Raw genomic sequence first — 21,603 nt, 5'->3', positions numbered from 1 at the left:
TTTTTTTTTTGTTTTTTTTTTTTTTGAGACAGAGTCTTGCTATGTCATCCAGGCTGGGGTGGGAATGCAGTGGTGCAGTCTCAGGTCACTGCAACTTTGACCTCCTGGGTTGAAGCGATTCTCCTGCCTCAGCCTCCCGAGTAGCTGGGACTACAGGTGCGTGGCATCACACCTGGCTAATTTTTGTATTTTTAGTAGAGATGGGGTTTCACTGTGTTGGCCAGGCTGGTCTTGAACTCCTGACCTTGTGATCTACCCGCTTTGGCCTCCCAAAGTGCTAGAATTACAGGTGTGAGCCACTGTGCCCAGTGTATTGTATTATTTTTTAATGTGTATTTTTTATTGTTTTATTGTTTTTAAATGTAATTTAAATGTTTTTTGCTTGTTTGTTATTTCAGACAGTGTTTTGCTATTGTCACCCACGTGCCACCACGCCCAGCTAAGTTTTGTGTTTTGAGTAGAGATGGGGTTTGGGGTTTCATCATGTTGATCAGGCTGGTATCAAATTCCAGACCTCCAGTGATCCTTCCGCCTGGGCCTCCCAAAGTGCTGGGATTACAGAATGAGCGACTGTGCTCAGCCTTACTTTATTTTTTGAATAGTTTTAGTCTGCAGTTGGTTGAATCTGTGGATGTGGATCCCGCATAGATGGGGAGGGATGACATACAGTCATGGAGAGAGAGTTTGATAGTGGTTTATACTTTACTTATCTCACTTATGAATAGATGTAAAAATTTATAATACAGTTTAGCATACATGTATGAGCAGCGTAGTCTTTTAAAAATTGTGATTAAGCCGGGCGCGGTGGCTCAAGCCTGTAATCCCAGCACTTTGGGAGGCCGAGGCGGGTGGATCACGAGGTCGAGAGATCGAGACCATCCTGGTCAAAATGGTGAAACCCCGTCTCTACTAAAAATACAAAAAACTAGCTGGGCGTGGTGGCGCGTGCCTGTAATCCCAGCTACTTAGGAGGCTGAGGCAGGAGAATTGCCTGAGCCCAGGAGGTGGAGGTTGCAGTGAGCCAAGATCGCGCCATTGCACTCCAGCCTGGGTAAACATGAGCGAAAACTCTGTCTCAAAAAAAAAAAAAAAGAAAAAAATTGTGATTAAACTTTTCCAAGGAGTGCAAATATGAGTTAACATTAAAAAAATCAACATAGTTGATTAAAGGAGAAAAACTGGTTAGAGGTTGCAGATGAAGCATTCATTAAACTGTAACACTTAAAATGAAAATCTCTTTTGCAGACTTGAAATAGAAGTGTGCTGGCCGGGCGCGGTGGCTCAAGCCTGTAATCCCAGCACTTTGGGAGGCGGAGGCGGGTGGATCACGAGGTCGAGAGATCGAGACCATCCTGGTCAACGTGGTGAAACCCCGTCTCTACTAAAAATACAAAAAATTAGCTGGGCATGGTGGCGCGTGCCTGTAATCCCAGCTACTCAGGAGGCTGAGGCAGGAGAATTGCCTGAACCCAGGAGGCGGAGGTTGCGGTGAGCCAAGATCGCGCCATTGCACTCCAGCCTGGGTAACAAGAGCGAAACTCCGTCTCAAAAAAAAAAAAAAAAAAAAGAAGTGTGCTGCTGCCTTTTTTTTTTTTTTTTTTTTTGAGACAGTCTCACTCTGTCACCGGGCCGGAATGCAGTGGCATGATCTTGGCCCACTGCAACCTCCGCTTCCCAGTTTCAAGGGATTCTCGTGCCTCATCCTCCCCAGTAACTGGGATTACAGACGTACACCATTATGCCTGGCTAATTTCTGTGTTTTTTTAGTAGAGATGGGGTTTCACCATGTTTACCAGGCTGGTCTTGAACTCCTGGCCTCAAGCGATCCACCTGCCTCGGCCTCCCAAAGTGCTGGGTTTATAGGCGTGAGCAGTCGTGTCTGGCTTCTGGATTTCTTTTTTAGATTGCTGTACTGAATTTGCCTATCGGTTCTACTAGTTTTTTGACGGGGTATTTAGGTTTTTCCAAATATCAGATCATACCATCTGCAAACAAGGATAATTTATCTTCTTCCTTTCCAGTTTGGATTCCGTGTATTTCTTGTCTGATTGCTGTAGCTAGGATTTCCAGTACTATGTCGAATAACAGTGAGGACAGTGAGCATCCTTGTTGTGTTCCAGATCTTGGAGGAAAGGCTTTCAGTTTTTCCCCATTCAGTATGAGACTAGTTGTGGGCCTGTTTGCATATAGCTTTTATTGTGTGAGATATGTTCGTTCTAAGCCCAGTTTTTTGAGAGTTTGTATCATGAAGATAAGTTTAATTTTATCAAATGCTTTTTTGGCATATGGTTTTTGTCCTTTATTCTGCTGATAATGCTGGATCACTTTGATTTGTTTGCGTATGTTGAACCATCCTTGCTTCCCAGGGATAAATCCACTTGGTCTTGATGAATGATCTTTTTACTGTTTTGTTGAATTTGGTTTGCCAATATTTTGTTGAGGAGATTTGCAACAATCTTCATCAGGGATATTGCTCTGTCATTTTCTCTTTTTTGATGTATATTTGGTTTTGGTATCAGGGTAATATTGGCCTCCTAGAATGAGTTTGGAAGTACTCCCTCTTTCTCTGTTTTTTGAGATAGTTTTAGTAGGATTGGTATTACTACTACTTTTAGTGTTTGATAGAATTCAGCAGTGAAACCATCAGATCTTGGTAGGTGATGTGTGTGTAGGAATTCATCCATTTCTTCTAGGCTTTCCACTTGGTATGCAGTTGCTCATAGTAGCCTGAATGATCCTTTGAATTCCTATGATGTTGGTTTAATGTCTCCTTTTTCAGGTTTGATACTATTTATTTGGATCTTATGTCTCGTTTTTCTGAGTTAGTCTGGTTCAGAACAGCAACTCTTTGTTTTTTTTTTTTTGAGCCGGAGTTTTGCTCTTGTTACCCAGGCTGGAGTGCAATGGCGTGATCTCGGCTCACCGCAACCTCTGCCTCCTGGGTTCAGGCAATTCTCCTGTCTCAGCCTCCTGAGTAGCTGGGATTACAGGCACACACAACCATGCCCAGCTAATTTTTTGTATTTTTAGTAGAGACGGGGTTTCACTATGTTGACCAGGATGGTCTCGATCTCTTGACCTTGTGATCCACCCGCCTCGGCCTCCCAAAGTGCTGGGATTACAGGCTTTAGCCACCGCGCCCGGCAACAGCAACTCTTTGTTTCATTGATCTTCTGTATTTTTTTTTTTTTTTTGGTTTCCAATTTATTTCTGCTCTAATCTTTATTATTTCTTCTGCTAATTTTGTGTTTCGTTTGCTCTTGTTTTTGTAATTCTTTAAGATGCATTGTTAGGTTGCTTATTTGATGTTTTTCTACTTTTTTTTTTTAATGTGGGTGCTTATAGCTATAAAGTTTCCTCTTACTACTGCTTTCACTGGATCCCATGGGTTTTGGTATGTTTTCATTTTCATTTGTTTTCAAGACACTTTAGGTTTTCTGCTATTCACAATGTGTATTTTGATCAAGACACTTTTTAATTTCCTTCTTAGTTTCTTCATTGACCCACACTGACCATCCAGGAGCATATTGTTTAATTTCCATGTATTTGTGTAGTTTCCAGGATTCCTCTTGTAATTGATTTCTGGTTTTATTCCATTGTGGTCAAATAAGATACTTGATACAATTTCTTTTTTTTTTTTTTTTTTTTTGGGAGAGGAGAGATACAATTTCATATTTTTTGAATGTTTTAAGACTTATTTTGTGGCCTGATATACAGTCTATATTGGGGAATGATCCCTGTGATCTAATTAGGTCCATTTGGTCTGTAGTGCAGATTATGTCATTTCTTTGTTGGTTTTCTGTCCGGAGCATGTGTCCCCAAACTTTTTACACAGGGGGCCAGTTCACTGTCCCTCAGACCGTTGGAGGGCCGCCACATACTGTGCTCCTCTCACTGACCACCAGTGAAAGAGATGCCCCTTCCTGAAGTGCGGCGGGGGGGCCGGATAAATGGCCTCAGGGGGCCTCATGCAGCCCACGGGCCGTAGTTTGGGCTCCTGGTCTGGATGATCTGTCCGATACTGAAAGTAGAGTGTTGAAGTCTCCAGTTATGATTGTACTGGGGTCTGTCTTTCCCTTTAGTTCTGATATTTGCTTTATATATCTGGGTGCTCAAGTGTTGGATACGTATGTATTTATAATTGTTACATCATCTTGTTGAATTGACTTTTGATCTTCTTTGTCTCTTTTTGTAGTTATTGTCTTGAAATCTATTTAGTCTGATTAATTATAGCTACTTCCGCTCTGCTCCTTTTTTGTTTCCATTTGCATGGAATATCTTTTTCCATTTTTTTATTTTCATTTGATGTGTATCTTCATAGGTGAGGTGCGTTTCTTGTAGATCGTTTGGTCTGGTTTTTTAATTCATTCAGCCACTCTGTCTTTTGATTGGAGAGTTCAGTCCGTTTACATTAAGTGGTGTTACTGATAAGTAAGGATTTGCTCCTGCCATTTTGTTGCTTGTTTTTTGGTGGTTTTGTGGTCTTTTCTTCCCTCCGTGCCTCCCTCCCTCTTTCCCTCCTTCTTTCCTTCCATCTGTCCATCCATCCATCTTTTAGTGAAGGTGATTTTTCTCTGGTGGTACATTTTAATTTCTTTTTGTTTTTTATTTATCTGTTATATGTTGGGCCTGCTTTATGGGGCAATGAAAACATTCGAAAATTGACTGGAGATTGTCGTTCAGTTTGGTGAATATACCAAAAATCATTGAATTGTGTACTTTCAGTGGGTGAATTGTATGATATGTGAATTGTTTCTTCATAATACCATTAAAAATACCAAAACCTTTCATATGGCAAAAGATACCATAAACCGTATTAGAGAAAATCCAGACTTGGATTAATTATGTGTAACATATAAAACTATTAAAGGCTTCGTCAGGATGTTCCCAGAAAAATAAATAAATAAAATAAAAATAATAAAATAAAAGTGTTAAAGGCTTAGTACCCGAAACACAAAAGGAATTTCTAAATATCAGTAAGAAACAGACTAACACTGTATTAGTAAATTACTAGAGGATTCAGGCAGTTCGCTTAAGAATGGGCCTAAATGGCTGATTAAAAAAGTGAACAGGTGTTGTTTCAGGGAGATAAAATTTAAAGCAGTAGAGATATAATGCTACATCTGTCTTTTTGGATCAAATTAATACACCTTAGGAGATCAAGTGTTGGCACAAAGCTCATGAAATGGAGCAGGCGCCTTCATTGCTGGGGAAGTATAAACTGGTTGGTCTCCTCGGAGAGCAGTCTGACAGTATCGTGTTGACAGCAGGCCCTACTCTGTGACCTTGTACTAGAGCCACTCTTGTGCCCATTGCAGTGCCCTTTGTGGGTGAAACAGTAACAGGAATCTAGCTGGGTCCCTCAGACTGGGATAACTTAACCACAGAACTGCGTATATACAGCAGTGAGAGTCAGCAAACTAGATCAGCAGAGATCAACACAGATGTCAGAAAAACAGAACGTTGAGTGAAAATGCTATGGAAAATGATACATACACAGCCTGGCTTATTGCAGGTGGTTGATACTAGTTCTACCCTTTTTTTTTTTCTCCTTCCTTCCCTCCCTCCCTCCTTCCTTCCTTCCTTCCTTCCCTCCTTCCTTCCTTCCCTCCTTCCTTCCTTCCCTCCTTCCTTCCTTCCCTCCTTCCTTCCTTTCCTTCTTCCTTCCTTCCTTCCTTCTTTCCCTCCCTTTCTTTCAACTAGGTCTCATTCTGTCACCCAGGCTGAAGTGCAGTGGGATGATCATGACTCACTGCAGCTTTGACCTCCTGGTGGGGGTCAAGTGATCCTCCTGCCTCAGCCTCCTGAGTAGCTGGGACGACAGGCATGCACCCTATGCCCGTCTGATTTTTAAATTTTTCATAGAAAGGCTGTCACTATTGCCCAGGCTGGTCTTGAACTCCTGGGCTCCAGCAATCCTCCCAGCTTGCTGGGCCTCCCTAAGTGCTGGGATTATAGGCATGAGCCACCACACCTGGCTGTTGCTGTTGGTTTTTTGGACTGTTGATGCATCTTTATGTCTCTAAAATTTAAACGCTGTTACAAATTTTTTTTTTTTTTCTTTTTTTGAGACGGAGTTTCGCTCTTGTTACCCAGGCTGGAGTGCAATGGCGCGATCTCGGCTCACCGCAACCTCCGCCTCCTGGGTTCAGGCAATTCTCCTGCCTCAGCCTCCTGAGTAGCTGGGATTACAGGCACGCGCCACCATGCCCAGCTAATTTTTTGTATTTTTAGTAGAGACGGGGTTTCACCATGTTGACCAGGACGGTCTCGATCTCTTGACCTCGTGACCCACCAGCCTCGGCCTCCCAAAGTGCTGGGATTACAGGCTTGAGCCACCGCGCCCGGCACAAATGTTTTTTGAAAGTTGCTTTTTGCTAATGTTGTTGCAGTCTTCTTATAGTTTTAAGTGCTCATGTGTGCCAGCTGCCATTCTAGGGGCCAGGGGCCACGGCTGCAGCTGTGAACAAAACGAGCAAAATCTCCGCTCTCATGGGGCTCACAAATTCGGGGTAACAGACAATAAACAAGTAGAAAAATAACTGTGCTCTTGATTGACATTAAACAGTATGAAGGAAAGGAAGCGGGCTGGAAGTGATCGGGGAGCGTGCTCTGAGGAGGCTATTCAACAGAGACTAGCTTTTTTTTTTTTTTTGATTGAGACATAGTCTTACTCTGTCACTCAGGCTGGAGTGCAGTGGTATGATCTTGGGTCACTACAACCACCTCCTCCCGGTTTCAAGCGATTCTCCTGCCTCAGCCTCTCAAATAGCTGGGATTACAGGTGTGCACCATGACACCCGGCTAATTTTTGTATTTTTAGTAGAGATGGGGTTTTGCCATGTTGGCCAGGCTGGTCTCGAACTCATGACCTCAAGTGAGCCACCCACCTTAACCTCCCAAAATGCTGGGATTACAAGTGTAAGCCACCATGCCCAAACATAGACTTGCATTTTAAGAAGAGAAAGCATGCAGCAATGTTTGAGAAAAGCATCCAGGCAAGTGAAAAAGTCTTCAGTTAGATTGTGGTAAAAAATGGCCACAAGCAGCCGGGTGCGGTGGCTCAAGCCTGTAATCCCAGCACTTTGGGAGGCTGAGGCGGGTGGATTACGAGGTCGAGAGATCGAGACCATCCTGGTCAACATGGTGAAACCCTGTCTCTATTAAAAATACAAAAAATCAGCTGGGCATGGTGGCTCGTTCCTGTAATCCCAGCTACTCAGGAGGCTGAGGTAGGAGAATTGCCTGAACCCAGGAGGCGGAGGTTGCGGTGAGCCGAGATCGCGCCATTGCACCCCAGCCTGGGTAACGAGCCAAACTCCGTCTCAAAAAAAAAAAAAAAATGGCCACAAGCATTAAATACTTAGGAATAATCTTAATAAAAGAAGTGCAGTCTTAACATTGTGAAAACAGAAAACATTGTTAAAGAACCTAAATAAATGGAAAGGGATCGTAGGCTGTCGGACTAGCAAAGAACGTTGTTGAGAGAGCAGTACTCCCAGACCCATCCGCACATTGGGTGCAGTTCCTGTCACCCCAGCTGGTTTCCTCGAAGAGATTGACCAGACCATCCTGAAGAATACCGAGGCCAGTGTGGCCAGAGCCCAGGACGGGGGAGGAGGGGTAAATGGCAATACAGTCAGGGAGACTGGCAGGGTTTCTGAGTCCTGAAACGCTGTGGGCCATGACGGGGGGACTATCGTCCACCTCCTCTAGGTCTAGACTTAGGAGGCTTGTAAGTAGGGCTGAGATGGCCATTAGCCCAGTGGCAGTGAACAGGACAGAACGTTGAATCGAATTCAGCTTTTCAGTGGCAGGAAATGAGAGCATCCTCAGTTTCTTTCTGTATGTGTTGTATTTGTGTCATATTACTGAGCCACCTAAACCTTTTCTTAAGTGATATGGAAGTAGCACAATTTATCATAGAATATTTGGAAGATTGAGGCTGGGTATGGTGACTTATACCTGTAATCCCAAAACTTTTAGGGAGGCTGAGGCAGGAGGATTGCTTAAGGCCAGGAGTTCAAGACCAGCCTGGGCAACATAGCAAGACCCCTCATCTCTTAATAAATTAGTGGGGCGTAGTGGTATGCACCTTTAATCCTAGCTACTCGGGAGGTTGAAGTGGGAGAATCACTTTAGCTCAGGGGTTCAGAGCTGCAGTGAGCTATGATCGTACCACTGTACTCCAGCCTGGGTGACAGAGTGAGAAATCCTGGGTTTTTTTTTTTTTTTTGCTTGTTTGTTTATTTTTGAGATGGAGTCTTGCTCTGTCGCCCAGGCTGGAGTGCAGTGGCATGATCTCAGCTCACTGCAACCTCCGCCTCCCAGGTTCGAGCGATTCTTCTGCCTCAGCCTCCCCAGTAGCTAGGACTGCAGGTCTGCACCACCACACCTGGCTAACACTTGTATTTTTAGTAGAGATGTGGTTTCACCATGTTGGTCAGGCTGGTCTTGAATTCCTGACCTTGTGATCCGCCCACCTCAGCCTCTCAAAGTGCCGGGATTACAGGCGTGAGCCACCATACCCTCCCCAGAGACCCTGTTTTTAAAACAAACAAACAAAAATATCCACAAACAATATTTAGAAGATACAAACTGAAAGAGAATATCTTTACGGATCCTACCACTTTGAGGTAATGGCAGTTCACGTTTAGTGTTTTTTTCCTTCTGGTCTTTTCAATGAAGTTATCAGACATTTCTAAAATTCAGTGATGAGTGCCCCACCCAGCTCACCCCTTAACGCCATGAAAAGAAAAAGAGGAATCATAGCTTTCCTTTTGGCAAGTCAGTCGGTGAGGTTTCTGATGAATTTCTTTCAGGTGGAGCTGATCAGAATAATGTTTAGCATCAACCCCCTGGAGAACCTGAAGGTTTACATCAGCAGTCGGCCGCCTCTGGTGGTCTTCATGATCAGCGTGAGCGCCATGGCCATAGCTTTCCTGACTCTGGGCTATTTCTTCAAAATCAAGGAGATTAAATCACCGGAAATGACGGAGGTACAGTATGTTCTGACTTTTCCTGGGCTGGCTGCTCCTTGTGGAGTAGGGCAACACCCTGTGGCTTGCCATATAACTTTCTTGGGTTTGGGCCTTTCTCTCCTTGTGAGAAAGGTCAGTATTTATTCAGAATTTTCTGTTTTCCGTCTCCCCAGGACTCACTTTGTTAGGAAATACCTAGATAAGTATTGTTCGATTTAAATAATGCTATTGGTTTCATGTAGACTATTTCAGCAGTGAAACAGATGGATTTTGGAGGGTACATTTGTAAAATGATCTGTGTCAAAAAGCTAGAGAACTCACCTCTTTGATATTCCATCTCAAATGGGTTCATTGCTGTTTTAGCAAACTGAGCATTTGGTGTTTTGAAGCCACATATCATCATGGAGTTTTATCAGCAGTACTGATGGTATTTTTCAAGAGATAAGAAGGAATCCTAAAGAAATTCAAAAACAAGATCCAATTTCCAGATATATTTGTGTGTGTTTTTTTCGAGACAGAGTCTTGCTCTGTCACCCAGTCTGGAGTGCAGTGGTGCAATCTCAGCTCACTGTAACCTCTACCTCCTGGGTTCAAGCGATTGTCCTGCTTCAGCCTCCAAAGTAGCGGGATTATAGGCACTTGCCACCATACCCGGCTAATACTTGTCTTTTTAGTAGAGGCAGGGTTTTGCTGTGTTGGCCAAGCTGGTCTCAAACGCCTGACCTCAGGTGATCTGCCTGCCTTGGCCTCCCAAAGTACGGGGATTACAGGTGTGAGCCACCGAGCCTGGCCTAATTCCTGTCTTTTTTTTTTTTTTTGAGACGGAGTTTTGCTCTTGTTACCCAGGCTGGAGTGCAATGGCGCCAACTCGGCTCACTGCAACCTCCACCTCCTGGGTTCAGGCAATTCTCCTGCCTCAGCCTCCTGAGTAGCTGGGATTAATTTTTAGTAGAGACGGGGTTTCACCATGTTGACCAGGATGGTCTCGATCTCTTGACCTTGTGATCCACCCGCCTCGGCCTCCCAAAGTGCTGGGATTACAGGCGTGAGCCACCGCGCCCGGCCTAATTCCTGTCTTTTAATAGATTCTTCCAGGGCCTTCTCTTGCTCTTTTTTCTTGCATCGTTTGTTGGTGTTGGAGGTGGGGTGGGACTGGTAGTGCGTGGTTGCTGCATTGAGTTTGCCTTGCAAGGAGAGGAGAGGGCTGTTTTGTGTAACTGAAATTGTAGCTTTCTCTTGCGCCCTAGGGCATTCTGGATCTTACGGGATCTCGGATCTCGGCAGGAGACGGCCTGTGCATGTGAGCTCTTTCTAGCACAGTTCATGTAACAAGTTTTAACTGTTTCTACCAGAGTTTCTTGCTAAGAGATATTGGTTGGCCTAATTCTCCCTCTTTTCTGATCCTACCTGAATCTTTAAATTGCCCCCACATTAGGGCTGAAAATGAATATTCTATCATTTTTATTTATTTATTTATTTATTTATTTATTTTTGAAAATGGAATATTCTATTCAGAACCAAAGCTCTGCCGTTTCTTTCCCACAGAGGTTGAGTCCATGTTCAGTGCTTGGCCAAGGCCGATGGTTACTATGCAGCCTGGATAATTAGCCCTTAATAATCCAAATTAGGCCTGGCATTGGCTTTAGCTGGCTATTCAACATGGACTCCAGCTCTGTAGGAGCTTATTGCTGAGATGCTGCAGAGCTTTGGTTATGATTAATTTTGTGATTTTTATTTTCATATGAAGATCCTAGGTTGTAGGAAAGCCAGAGGTGTATGGGAAACATTTGGGGCTGTGAAGCAGAACTTAATGCTGATTCTGCCTTGAACTAGAATTGGAGAGTCCCTAATTTGCCCTGGGTCTCAGTTTCTTCATGTCTTGGACTATGAAGGACTGAGACTAGAATGTTCATTTTCAACCCTAATGTGCTAGAATGGTCAGCTAAATGTAATTTGATAGATTCAGTTGCTGTCTTACTAAATGTCACATACAGTTAAACTGAAGGTGTAAGGGTGGACTTACTGGGCTGGTTAGGGGTTGCTCAAATGACCTTTTTTTTTTTTTTTTTTTGAGATAGAGTGTCATTCTGACACCCAGGCTGAGGCTGGAGCACAATAGTGCGATCTCGGCTTACTGCAGCCTCCACCTCCCTTCCAATGATTCTCATGCTCAGCCTCCAAAGCAGCTGGGATTACAGGCATGCGCCACCACACCTGGCTAATTTTTTTTTTTTTTTTTTTTTTTTTTTTTGAGGCAGAGTCTCTGTCACCCAGGCTGGAGTACAATGGCATGATCTTGGCTCACTGCAACCTCTGCCTCCTAGATTCAAGCAATTCTTCTTCCTCAGCCTCTTTGAGTAGCTGGGATTACAGGCATGTGCCACCATGCCCGGCTACTTTTTCTATTTTTAATAGAGATGGGGGTTTCAACATCTTGGCCAGGCTGTTCTTGAACTCCTGACCTCATGATCCACCCACCTTGGCCTCCCAAAGTGCTGGGATTACAAGTGTGAGCCATTGAGCCTGGCCTAATATTTGTATTTTTAGTAGAGAGGGGTTTTCACCATGTTGCTCAGGCTGGTCTCAAATTCTTTATTTCAAGTGATCTGCCTGCCTCAGCCTCCCAAAGTGCTGGGATTATAGGCACCACACCTGTCCCCTTCCTTTTTGAAATTGTTGTTGCTCTAAGCTGTCATCAAAAGTCCATAAGAAGAAGGGAAGTGTCCCAAATGAGTATTGGTATTCACTGCTATTTTGTGTTCTAGAGAAGGAGAGCAAGGTATATGAAATTGAACTTTTGGGAAATTCTTTAAGGTGACCTTATTAAAAAAAAAAGAATTGTAATTGCAAAATGAATTAATCTGTTCAAGCTTTCTTTTCAAGTTTTGTTCTGAGGCTAGATCATTTTCTCTAAGTGTAATATGCTGAATTTTTAAAAAACATTTTCTTGAATAAATTGATTTGATTTCACAGTTTATTGAGTATCTTGTGCCAATGCAGAGTTCACATTTTAGGTTATGAATATAAAAGTGGTTAGGAAAGCCACAGCCTGTGAAGGGGGTGATGTCATGATCTGAAATGACCGGCTGTGAATTGCAGTTTGCTGATGTGTTGTGCTGCCTCACCGGTTCTCACCTGTGCAGTGGGACACAGGCACTGCTCATGCTCGTTTCTCTTTATTTCACTTTCCCGAAGGACTGGAATACTTTTCTGCTACGGTTCAATGATTTGGACTTGTGTGTATCAGAGAACGAAACGCTGAAGCATCTCACAAATGACACCACAACTCCGGAAAGCACCATGACCAGCGGGCAGGCCCGAGCTTCCACGCAGTCCCCCCAGGCCCTGGAGGACTCAGGCCCGGTGAACATCTCAGTCGCAATCACCCTCACCTTGGACCCGCTGAAACCATTCGGAGGGTATTCCCGGAACGTCACCCATCTGTACTCAACGATCTTAGGGCATCAGATTGGACTTTCAGGTATGCGGTAGCCCCTCTCCATTCAGACTCCTCAGGCAACCACTGTGACCGAAAGGGGATGCACTGTGTATGCTTTTACTGTGTTGTACTGTATTCTAGTCTTGCACATGTGTCTTTTTTTGCTGGGTTTGGACTGTGTGAACCATTTCTACTATATCTTTACATGGTGAAGCGCTAGACTTGAAGTACTGTCTCCAAAGCCTGTAAGAACGAGAATCCGTGAAAACATTGTAAGACCTAATATTTGCAAACTTGTAATTACTTTTTAGTCAGGCTTATCCTGTTGGAGTTTTCATTGCTTACTTCACGTCTTCTATTGCTGTTAGTTTACAGATGTTTTCAGTGGCCATTGTTAGTCCAGCATTGTGCTAAACTGCTGGGAAGAATTAGAAAATGACTAAGATGGCTGGGTGCAGTGGTTCGTGCATGTAATACCAGCACTTTGGGAGGCCCAGGTGGGTGGCTTGCCTGAGCTCAGGAGTTCAAGACTAGCCTGGGCAACATGGTGAAACTGCATTGCTACAAAAATACAAAAAATTAGCCGGCATGCAGGCATAGTGGTGCGTCGTTGTAGTCCCAGCTGCTCAGGAGGCCGAGGAGTGAGAATTGCTTGAATCCCAGAGGTGGAGGTTGCAGTGAGCTGAGATTGTGCCACTGCACTCCAGCCTTGGCAACAGAGTGAGACTCCGTCTCAAGAAAAAAGAAAAGAATGCCTAAGATGGGCCCAGTGTGGTGGCTCACGCCTGTAATCCCAGCACTTTGGGAGGCCAAGGCTGGTGGATCACTTGAGGTCAGGAGTTTGAGACCAGTCTGGCCCACGTGGTGAAACTCCGTCTCTACTACAAATACAAAAACATTAGCTGAACATGGTGGCGGGCACCTGTGATCCCAGCTACTCGAGAGGCTGAGGCAGGAGAATCACTTGAATCCTGGAGGTAGAGCCTGCAGTGAGCCAAGATTACGCCACCGTACTCCAGTCTCGACAACAAAGTGAGACTTTGCTTAAAAAAAAAAAAAAAAGCCTAAGATTTGGTCTCTTCCCTTTGGAAATTTGGACTTATGGAAGAGACAACGATAAAAGAGTTAATGTTTATCAAGCACTTATAATGGTTCCTGCCACAAAGGAGATGCTATATAAGTGCTTGATAAAGGATGTGAAAAATATAGTTATAAAACATGGAGCACTGCCCTTTGACCAGTGCTAAACCCATGATAGACTATGAGTGACTCAGGAGAAGGGCTAGAAGGCAGTGGAAGCTGTAATAATCAGGAAAGGCTTCATACAGGAGGCCTGGGCCTTGAAAGAATAACCTTTGGTTCTTTGGTTACCAGAAGGCTTTTCAAAAAATTCTTTGGTTGGGTGCAGTGGCTCATACCTATAATCTCAGCACATCAGGCTGAGGCAGGAGAATCGCATGAGCTCACAAATTGAAAACTAGCCTGGGACTATTAACAAACACCTATCTTTATGAAAAATTAGGAAAATTAGCCAGGCATTGTGGCATGCACCTGTAGTTCCAGATACTTGCAAGGCTTAGGTGAGAGGATTGCTTGAACCTGGCAGGTCGAGGCTACAGTGAGCTAAGATTGTACCATTGCATTCCAGCCTGGGCGATAGAGTGAGACCCTGTCTCAGAAAAAAAGCAAGAAACAAATAAGTTCTTGAAGGAATTTAAGTGCCCACCAGCCTCCTATTGGCTGTTAGAGGTGAGAATATTACCATGATAATCAAGGTATGGATAACTTCTGGGTTTTCCATATAGCAAGTGGACCTATTTCTTATGGCAGGTCATTAGGACACCTTTGGGTTTTAAAAAAAATTTTTATTATTATTGTTATTCAGAGACTGAGCCTCACTCTTGCCCAGGCTGGAATGCAGTGGCACAATCTCAGCTCACTGCAACCTCCGTCTCCCAGGTTCAAATGACTCTTCTGCCTCAGCCTCCTGAGTAGCTGGGATTACATGCTTGCGGTACCACACCCAGCTAATTTTGTGTTTTTAATGGAGACAGGATTTTACCGTGTTGGCCAGACTGGTCTTGAACTCCTGACTTCAAATGATCTGCCTGCCTTGGCCTCCCAAAATGCTGAGATTTCAGGCATGAGCCACTACACCCAGCTGGGTTTTAAAATTTTAATTTGTAAAATTTATTTTTTGAGACAGGGTCTTGATCTGTCCCCAGGCTAGAGTGCAGTGGTGTGATCATAGCTCACTGCAGCCTCAAACTCCTGGGCTCAAGTGATCCTCCTGCCTCAACCGTCTTAGTAGCTGGAACCACAGGTGTGCACTAGCACACCTGGCTGATTTTCAAAAATTTTTTTATAGAGGCAGGGTCTTGCGGTGGCGTTCAGGCGGGTTGTGAATTCCCGGCCTCAAGTAATCCTCCTGCCTCGGCCTTCTAAAGTCAAAGTACTGGGACTGCAGATGTGAACCACTGCCTGGCAATACGTTGGTTTTAGTTTAAGCTTCATCACTTGCCTTTCTTTCTTTTTTTTTTTTTTTTTGAGACGGAGTTTCGCTCTTGTTACCCAGGCTGGAGTGCAATGGTGCGATCTCGGCTCACCGCAACCTCCGCCTCCTGGGTTCAGGCAATTCTCCTGCCTCAGCCTCCTGAGTAGCTGGGATTACAGGCACGCACCACCATGCCCAGCTAATTTTTTGCACCTCTAGTAGAGACGGGGTTTCACAATGTTGACCAGGATGGTCTCGATCTCTTGACCTCGTGATCCACCCGCCTCGGCCTCCCAAAGTGCTGGGATTACAGGCCTGAGCCACGGTGCCCGGCCCATCACTTGCCTATCTTAACGCTGAAACTCTCTGACCTCTGTTTGACCATGTGTGAAAGGACAAGAGCTGTACTTCTTTGGTCATGTTCATGGGAGAGTAGTATAAATTTTAGGTGAAATAGCACATACAGGAGGCCGGGTGCTCCATGCCTGTAATCTCAGCACTTTGGGAGGCCAGGGCTGCTGGATTACCTGAGGTTGGGAGTTCAAAACTAGCCTGGCCAACATGGTTAAACCCCGTCCCTACTAAAAATACAAAATTAGCTAGGTGTGTTGGCACATGCCTGTAATCCAAGCTACTTGGGAGGCTGAGGCAAGAGAATCACTTGAACATGGGAGGCGAAGGTTGAGGTGAGCTGAGATGGTTCCATTGCGCTCCAGCCTGGGCAACAAGAACAAAACTCCATCTCAAAAAAAACGGAAAGAAATACTATATATAAGAGGTGTTTGAGGCCAGGCGTGGTGGCTCAAGCCTGTAATCCCAGCATTTCGGGAGGCCGAGGCAGGTGGATCACGAGGTCGAGAGATTGAGACCATCCTGGTCAACATGGTGAAACCCCGTCTCTACTAAAAATACAAAAAATTAGCTGGGCATGGTGGCGTGTGCCTGTAATCCCAGCTACTCAGGAGGCTGAGGGAGGAGAGTTGCCTGAACCCAGGAGGCGGAGGTTGCGGTGAGCCGAGATCGCGCCATTGCACTCCAGCCTGGGAAACAAGAGAGAAACTCCGTCTCAAAAAAAAAAAAAAAAAGATGTTTGAAAATGGGTAGATGGCTGTGCAGAAACGGTGGGGATAATTCATCCAGCCTGAGTTTTTCACCTTGGATCTGCCTAAGGTCTGACTTGGCGTCTCCAGGCTGTGACTGGAAAGCAGCCACCTCCTTTGCTGTTTTGTGGCTCTGCTACTTGAGCAGTCTTCACGGTTAGGTTCAGGACTGCTCTTACTCCTCAGATCCCACAAAGGCGGATGCCTGGGCTGCTAGATGGTGCCTGTGTGGGTTTGATTTCAAGATTTATTCAAATCCCAGAGAATAACAAATATGTCATTTTTGCCTTTAAGTACCAAAAAACTGATTTCTCTTTCATAGGCCGGGAAGCCCACGAGGAGATAAACATCACTTTCACCCTTCCTACAGCGTGGAGCTCTGATGACTGCGCCCTCCACGGTCACTGTGAGCAGGTGGTGTTCACAACCTGCATGACCCTCACGGCCAGCCCTGGGGTGTTCCCCGTCACTGTGTAAGTGTTCCCAGCACCTGGTGAAGAATGCACGTGGTGAACTCCACTTGCTGTGAGAACGGCTGGGCTGCTTCTCCAGTAAATTCTCATGACTACTCGCTTCACATTTCTTTATAGAATTGTCTCTACTCAGACTTCTCTAATGGATGATTTAATTTGGAAATGTAAAGCTAGAACCTCCGCATATAAAATCAGAAAGTTAGTGCCGCTCGAGGCAGTAAAAGCACCTGGTTGTTGCTGGCATTCATGGGCTGCCTTTTCTGCAGGAGTAGAAGCAGCAGGTCACAGAAGAGAGGCTCACCGTGGCCAGGTATGGTGGCCCACGCTCCCTGCACTGTGGGAGGCTGAGTGGGGAGGCCCACCTGAGCCCCCAAGGTCAAGACCAGCCTGGACAACATAGTGAGACCCTGTCTCTATTTAAATATTTTAAAAAGAAAAGAGGCTCTCTCAAGGTAAAGGTTTTCAGCCAGCTGGGATGGCTCATACCTGTAATACCAGCACTTTGGAAAGCCAACGTTGGCAGATCACTTGAGGACAGGAGCTCAACACGAGTCTGACCAACATGGTGAAACTCTGTCTCTACTAAAAATACAAAAATTAGCCACATATGATGGCACATGTCTGTAGTCCCAGCTACTTGGGATGATAAAGCAGGAAGGAGAATCTCTTGAACCTAGGAGGCAGAGGTTGCAGTGAGCTGAGATCATGCCACTCTGTACTCGAGCCTGGGTGATAGCAAGACTCCATCTCAAAAAAATAAATGAAAAAATAAAGGTAAAAGTTTTGTTCATCTCCATTATCCAGAAAGATTGATTATAGTGTATCTTGATTTTAGTTTTAAATTAAATATAAATCAAAACTTATTTTCCATTAAGCAGTTACTAATTTTAAAATGTAGCATTTTAAGTAATTTCCCATTAAACAATTACTAAGTTTAATTTTAACTACGAATTTGAAAATTAGTTTTTTTTTTTTGTTTTTTTTTTTTTTAAGACGGAGTTTCGCTCTTGTTACCCAGGCTGGAGTGCAATGGCGCGATCTCGGCTCACTGCAACCTCTGTCTCCTGGGTTCAGGCAATTCTCCTGCCTCAGCCTCCTGAGTAGCTGGGATTACAGGCACGCACCACCATGCCCAGCTAATTTTTTGTATTTTTAGTAGAGACGGGGTTTCACCATCTTGACCAGGATGGTCTCGATCTCTTGACCTCGTGATCCACCTGCCTCGGCCTCCCAAAGTGCTGGGATTACAGGCTTGAGCCACCGCACCCGGTGAAAATTAGTTTTAAAATCAAGTAGAAATTGAACTTTATTTTCCATTGAACATTTGGTTTTTGAAGCGTTTGCTTCAGGGGTTTTTTTTGGTTTTTTTGAGCAACATTCAGTGAGCAGCTTTACCTTTTAGTTTTTTTTTTTTTTTTTTTTTTTTTGTGGTGGGGAGGCTTCTCCCTTCTCTGTAAAGGAGGTATTTATCTATAAATAAATAGGTGAAATACATAAAATATAGTCTATTTAAAAGAATTCTATGGTTAATCCTTTTTAAATAAGAATTATCCTGGGATTTGTCTATTTTGGACATTTGGAGGTTTGTAGGTCAAGAGTAGATTAAGTTAAACGTGTTACAGTAACTGATACAGAATTTTGTGGGTAAAGTTTCCAGTTGTAACAAAGTGATATGCTTTGGGCTGGGTGCAATGGCTCACACCTGTAATACCAGCACTTTTGGAGGCTGAGATGGACAGATAACTTGAGGTCAGGAGTTCAAGAGCAGCCTGGCCAAAACGGTGAAACGCTTTCTTTACTAAAAATACAAAAATCAGCTAGGTGTGGTGGCAGGCCCCTATAATCCCAGCTACTTGGGAGGCCGAGGCACGAGAATCACTTCAATTTGGGAGGTGGAGGTTTCAGTGAGCCGAGGTCACAGCAGTTTGGGCAACAGAGTGAGACTCTGTCTCAAAAAAAAAAGATGATACGGTTTGGTTGTGTCTCCACCCAAATCCACATGGGTAATTTTGGGAACTATAATTCACAATAATCCCCATGTGTCATGGGGGAGACCCAGTGGGAGGTAATTGAATTATGGGGATGGTTACCCCTGTGCTGCTGTTGTCGTGGTAGAGAATGAGTTTTCACAAGATCTGTTGGTTTTAGAAGGGGTTTTCCCCTTTTATTCGGCACTTCTCCTTGCTGGCGCCATGTGAAGAAGGATGTGTTTGCTTCCCCTTCTGCCATGAGTGTAACTTTCCTGAAGCTTCCCTAACTATGCTGAACTGTGAGTCAGTTAAGCTGCTTTCCTTTATAAGTCACCCAGTCCGGGGTATGTCTTTATTAGCAGCGTAAGAACAGACTAATATTCTAAGAGTTTACCTAATTTGAGGAGATAGGTGTAAAGGGGCTTATGTCCATTGCATCCCATGTGAAAGGACTATAGGTTGAATTCTGAAGGCAGAAATTCAACACCCAGACTCCTAAATGTCAGGCAGCTATTTCTTTTTCTGTTATGTGTTTATTTTTTTTTAAAAGACCCTCAGGCCGGGCACGGTGGCTCAAGCCTGTAATCCCAGCACTTTGGAAGGCCGAGGCGGGTGGATCACGAGGTCAAGAGATCGAGACCATCCTGGTCAACATAGTGAAACCCTGTCTCTACTCAAAATACAAAAAATTAGCTGGGCACGGTGGCGCGTGCCTGTAATCCCAGCTACTCAGGAGGCTGAGGCAGGAGAATTGCCTGAACCCAGGAGGCGGAGGTTGCAGTGAGCCGAGATCGCGCCATTGCACTCCAGCCTGGGTAACAAGAGCGAAACTCCGTCTCAAAAAAAAACAAACCAAAAACTAAAAAAAAAAAAAAAAAAAAAAAAAACCAAAAACTAAAAGACCCTCAAACTAAAATATAATGGTATTTACCTCAAAGAAGTATGAGCATGTAAGTTACATTTCTCCTTTCCACATGTGCTGCCGTGTTCACTGTTTTGCCAGCTGCTGTGGGGGTGACACACGTGAATGACTCAGGTCACTGAGCATGTGTCTTTCCTCCTTCTCTTCCCCTGCAGACAGCCACCGCACTGTGTTCCCGACACGTACAGCAATGCCACGCTCTGGTACAAGATCTTCACAACTGCCAGAGATGCCAACACAAAATACGCTCAAGATTACAATCCTTTCTGGTGTTATAAGGGGGCCATTGGAAAAGTCTATCATGCTTTAAATCCCAAGCTTACAGTGATTGTTCCAGATGTAAGTGAGAAAAACCGTGTGTGTGTGTGTCTGTGTGTCTGTGTGTGTGTACGTGTGCACATGGGCACATGTGTGTGCATGTGCTGCAACTGTTGGTGTAGGTCCTGCTGACTTCCCTGGGTAAGCGTATCCTCTGCCACTCTAGATTTCCAGCTGCGTTGGGACACTTGGCGGAGAGGTGCATGCTTGGAGAAACATGCCACCCATTGGTTAAGGAAAATCTGGTTTTTCTCTTCGTTTTCTCTGTTGTTTGGCAGCAGTTATTTCTTGAGGAACTGCCTAACCCCTGGGGGTTGCAAGGGATGCTTGTATTAATACTGTTTTAGAGGGATGTTCACAGATATCCATAGAAGACTATCTAGTTAGTCTCAGTGTGAACAAGAAATAGTGCTGCTTGGAGTTCTGAAAGGTAGATGTGAGTAGAAGGAGGTGAATCTTCAGCTAGAGAGTGAGGCCTGAATAGGATTTAACTGAACCAAGAGGCAAGGAGAAGAAAACACCTATTTTGTCTAGTGGCTGTGCACTAGCTCAGCTTCCTACTTAGACTTGAGCCTACTTTTTTTCTAAGAGACAGGATCTTGCTCTGTCTCCCAGATTGGGGTCTAGTGGTGCATTCATAGCTTGCTGCAGCTTCAGGTTCTGGGCTCAGACTTCCCGAGTAGCCAGGACTACAGGTGCATGTCACCATGCCGGGATAATTTTTAAATTTTTTTGTAGAGATGGGGTCTTGCTATATTGCCCAGGCTGGTCTTGAACCCCTGGCCTCAAGCGATCCTCCTGCCTTGGCCTACCAAGTGGCTGGGTTGACATGACAGGTGTGAGCCACCACACCTGGCCCAAGCCCACTTTTTAATTTTTTTCGAAATGGGGTCTTTCGGTGTTGCCCAGGCTGGAGTGCAGTGGAACACTCTCGGTTTACTGCAACCTCCACGTCCTGGGTTGAAGCGATTCTCCTGCCTCAGCCTCCCAAGTAGCTGGGATTACAGGCACCTGCTACCACACCAAGCTAATTTTTGTATTTTGAATAGAGGTAAGGTTTCATCATATTGGCCAGATTGGTCTTGAACTCCTAACCTCAGGTGATCCTCCCACCTCAGCCTCCCAAAGTGCTGAGATTACAGGCATGAGCCACTGCGCCTGGCCTTTGCCCTTTTATGAGGCTCATTTGTAGGCCAGGGTCCTGCAGGAGCCAGCCATGGAGGTCAGGCTGGATGGTGGGCTGAGGTCCTTCGTGCCTGGCCGAGGACAATCCCTGCCTGTGTTTGGGCCATGGGGATTGGTAAAGCAATGTGCCGAGAAGACTGGGCTGCCCCACTATGTGGTAAATGAGCAGGGTCGGAGCCCAGGCTGACCTGAGACCTGGAGATATGAGAGGGAAAAGGAATGAAAGTGTGTCTGGGGTCTCTCTAGTAACTCGCAGAGCTTGGGGATTGACTGCATGTGGGAGGTCAGAGGGCAGTGAATCAAAGATGACGTCAGCATTTTCATCCAGGGACTTAGAGAAGTAGGGAAATGCAGGAGCAAGGAGGCGACTGAGGAGAGGTGAGGTGCTAAGGCCTTCCTGGTGGGGGCATAGCCAGGAGTTAGGAATGCAGCCTCGGCTGTCAGCCATGCAACTGGAGGGCAATTCATGATGAGGATGTGTCCAGAGAGGGCTTAAAGACGGAGTCTCTGCAGCCTTTGCTGGGGAGGAGGCCTGCTGGAGGGGCAGGGTTCAGGCAGTGTGGGGGTGCAGAACGCAGCGCAGAGACAGCGCTAGGAAGGAATGGTTGCTCTCTACCAGGGATTGCTTAGAAACACCGCGTCTTCACTTAATGAGATCCAGCTTTGCTAATTCAGGAGCCAGAAGGAGAAACCTCTCCCAGCTTGAGAATCAAAGTTATAG

At 45.0% G+C, this 21,603-nt stretch overlaps 1 protein-coding gene across 3 annotated transcripts in view; it reads left to right on the top strand.

Moving 5' to 3' along the window:
* The window catches only part of TMEM248 (transmembrane protein 248), a 44,332-nt gene that overhangs the window by 15,750 nt on the left and 6,979 nt on the right, over window positions 1–21,603 (top strand). For all 3 annotated transcript variants that reach the window (XM_074390731.1, XM_039460627.2, XM_074390732.1), the window contains exons 2-5: window positions 8,823–8,999; window positions 12,177–12,462; window positions 16,337–16,487; window positions 19,535–19,718. In XM_074390731.1, the coding sequence (XP_074246832.1) occupies window positions 8,841–8,999; window positions 12,177–12,462; window positions 16,337–16,487; window positions 19,535–19,718 (780 nt within the window). In that variant the 5' untranslated portion in view covers window positions 8,823–8,840. The remainder of the gene's footprint in view (window positions 1–8,822; window positions 9,000–12,176; window positions 12,463–16,336; window positions 16,488–19,534; window positions 19,719–21,603) is intronic.

The sequence above is a fragment of the Saimiri boliviensis genome, chromosome 20 (assembly GCF_048565385.1).
Source record: "Saimiri boliviensis isolate mSaiBol1 chromosome 20, mSaiBol1.pri, whole genome shotgun sequence".
NCBI classification, from domain to species: Eukaryota; Metazoa; Chordata; class Mammalia; order Primates; family Cebidae; genus Saimiri; species Saimiri boliviensis.
The sequence above is the reverse complement of the archived record's forward strand: the minus strand, read 5'-3'. Positions and strand labels throughout refer to the sequence as shown.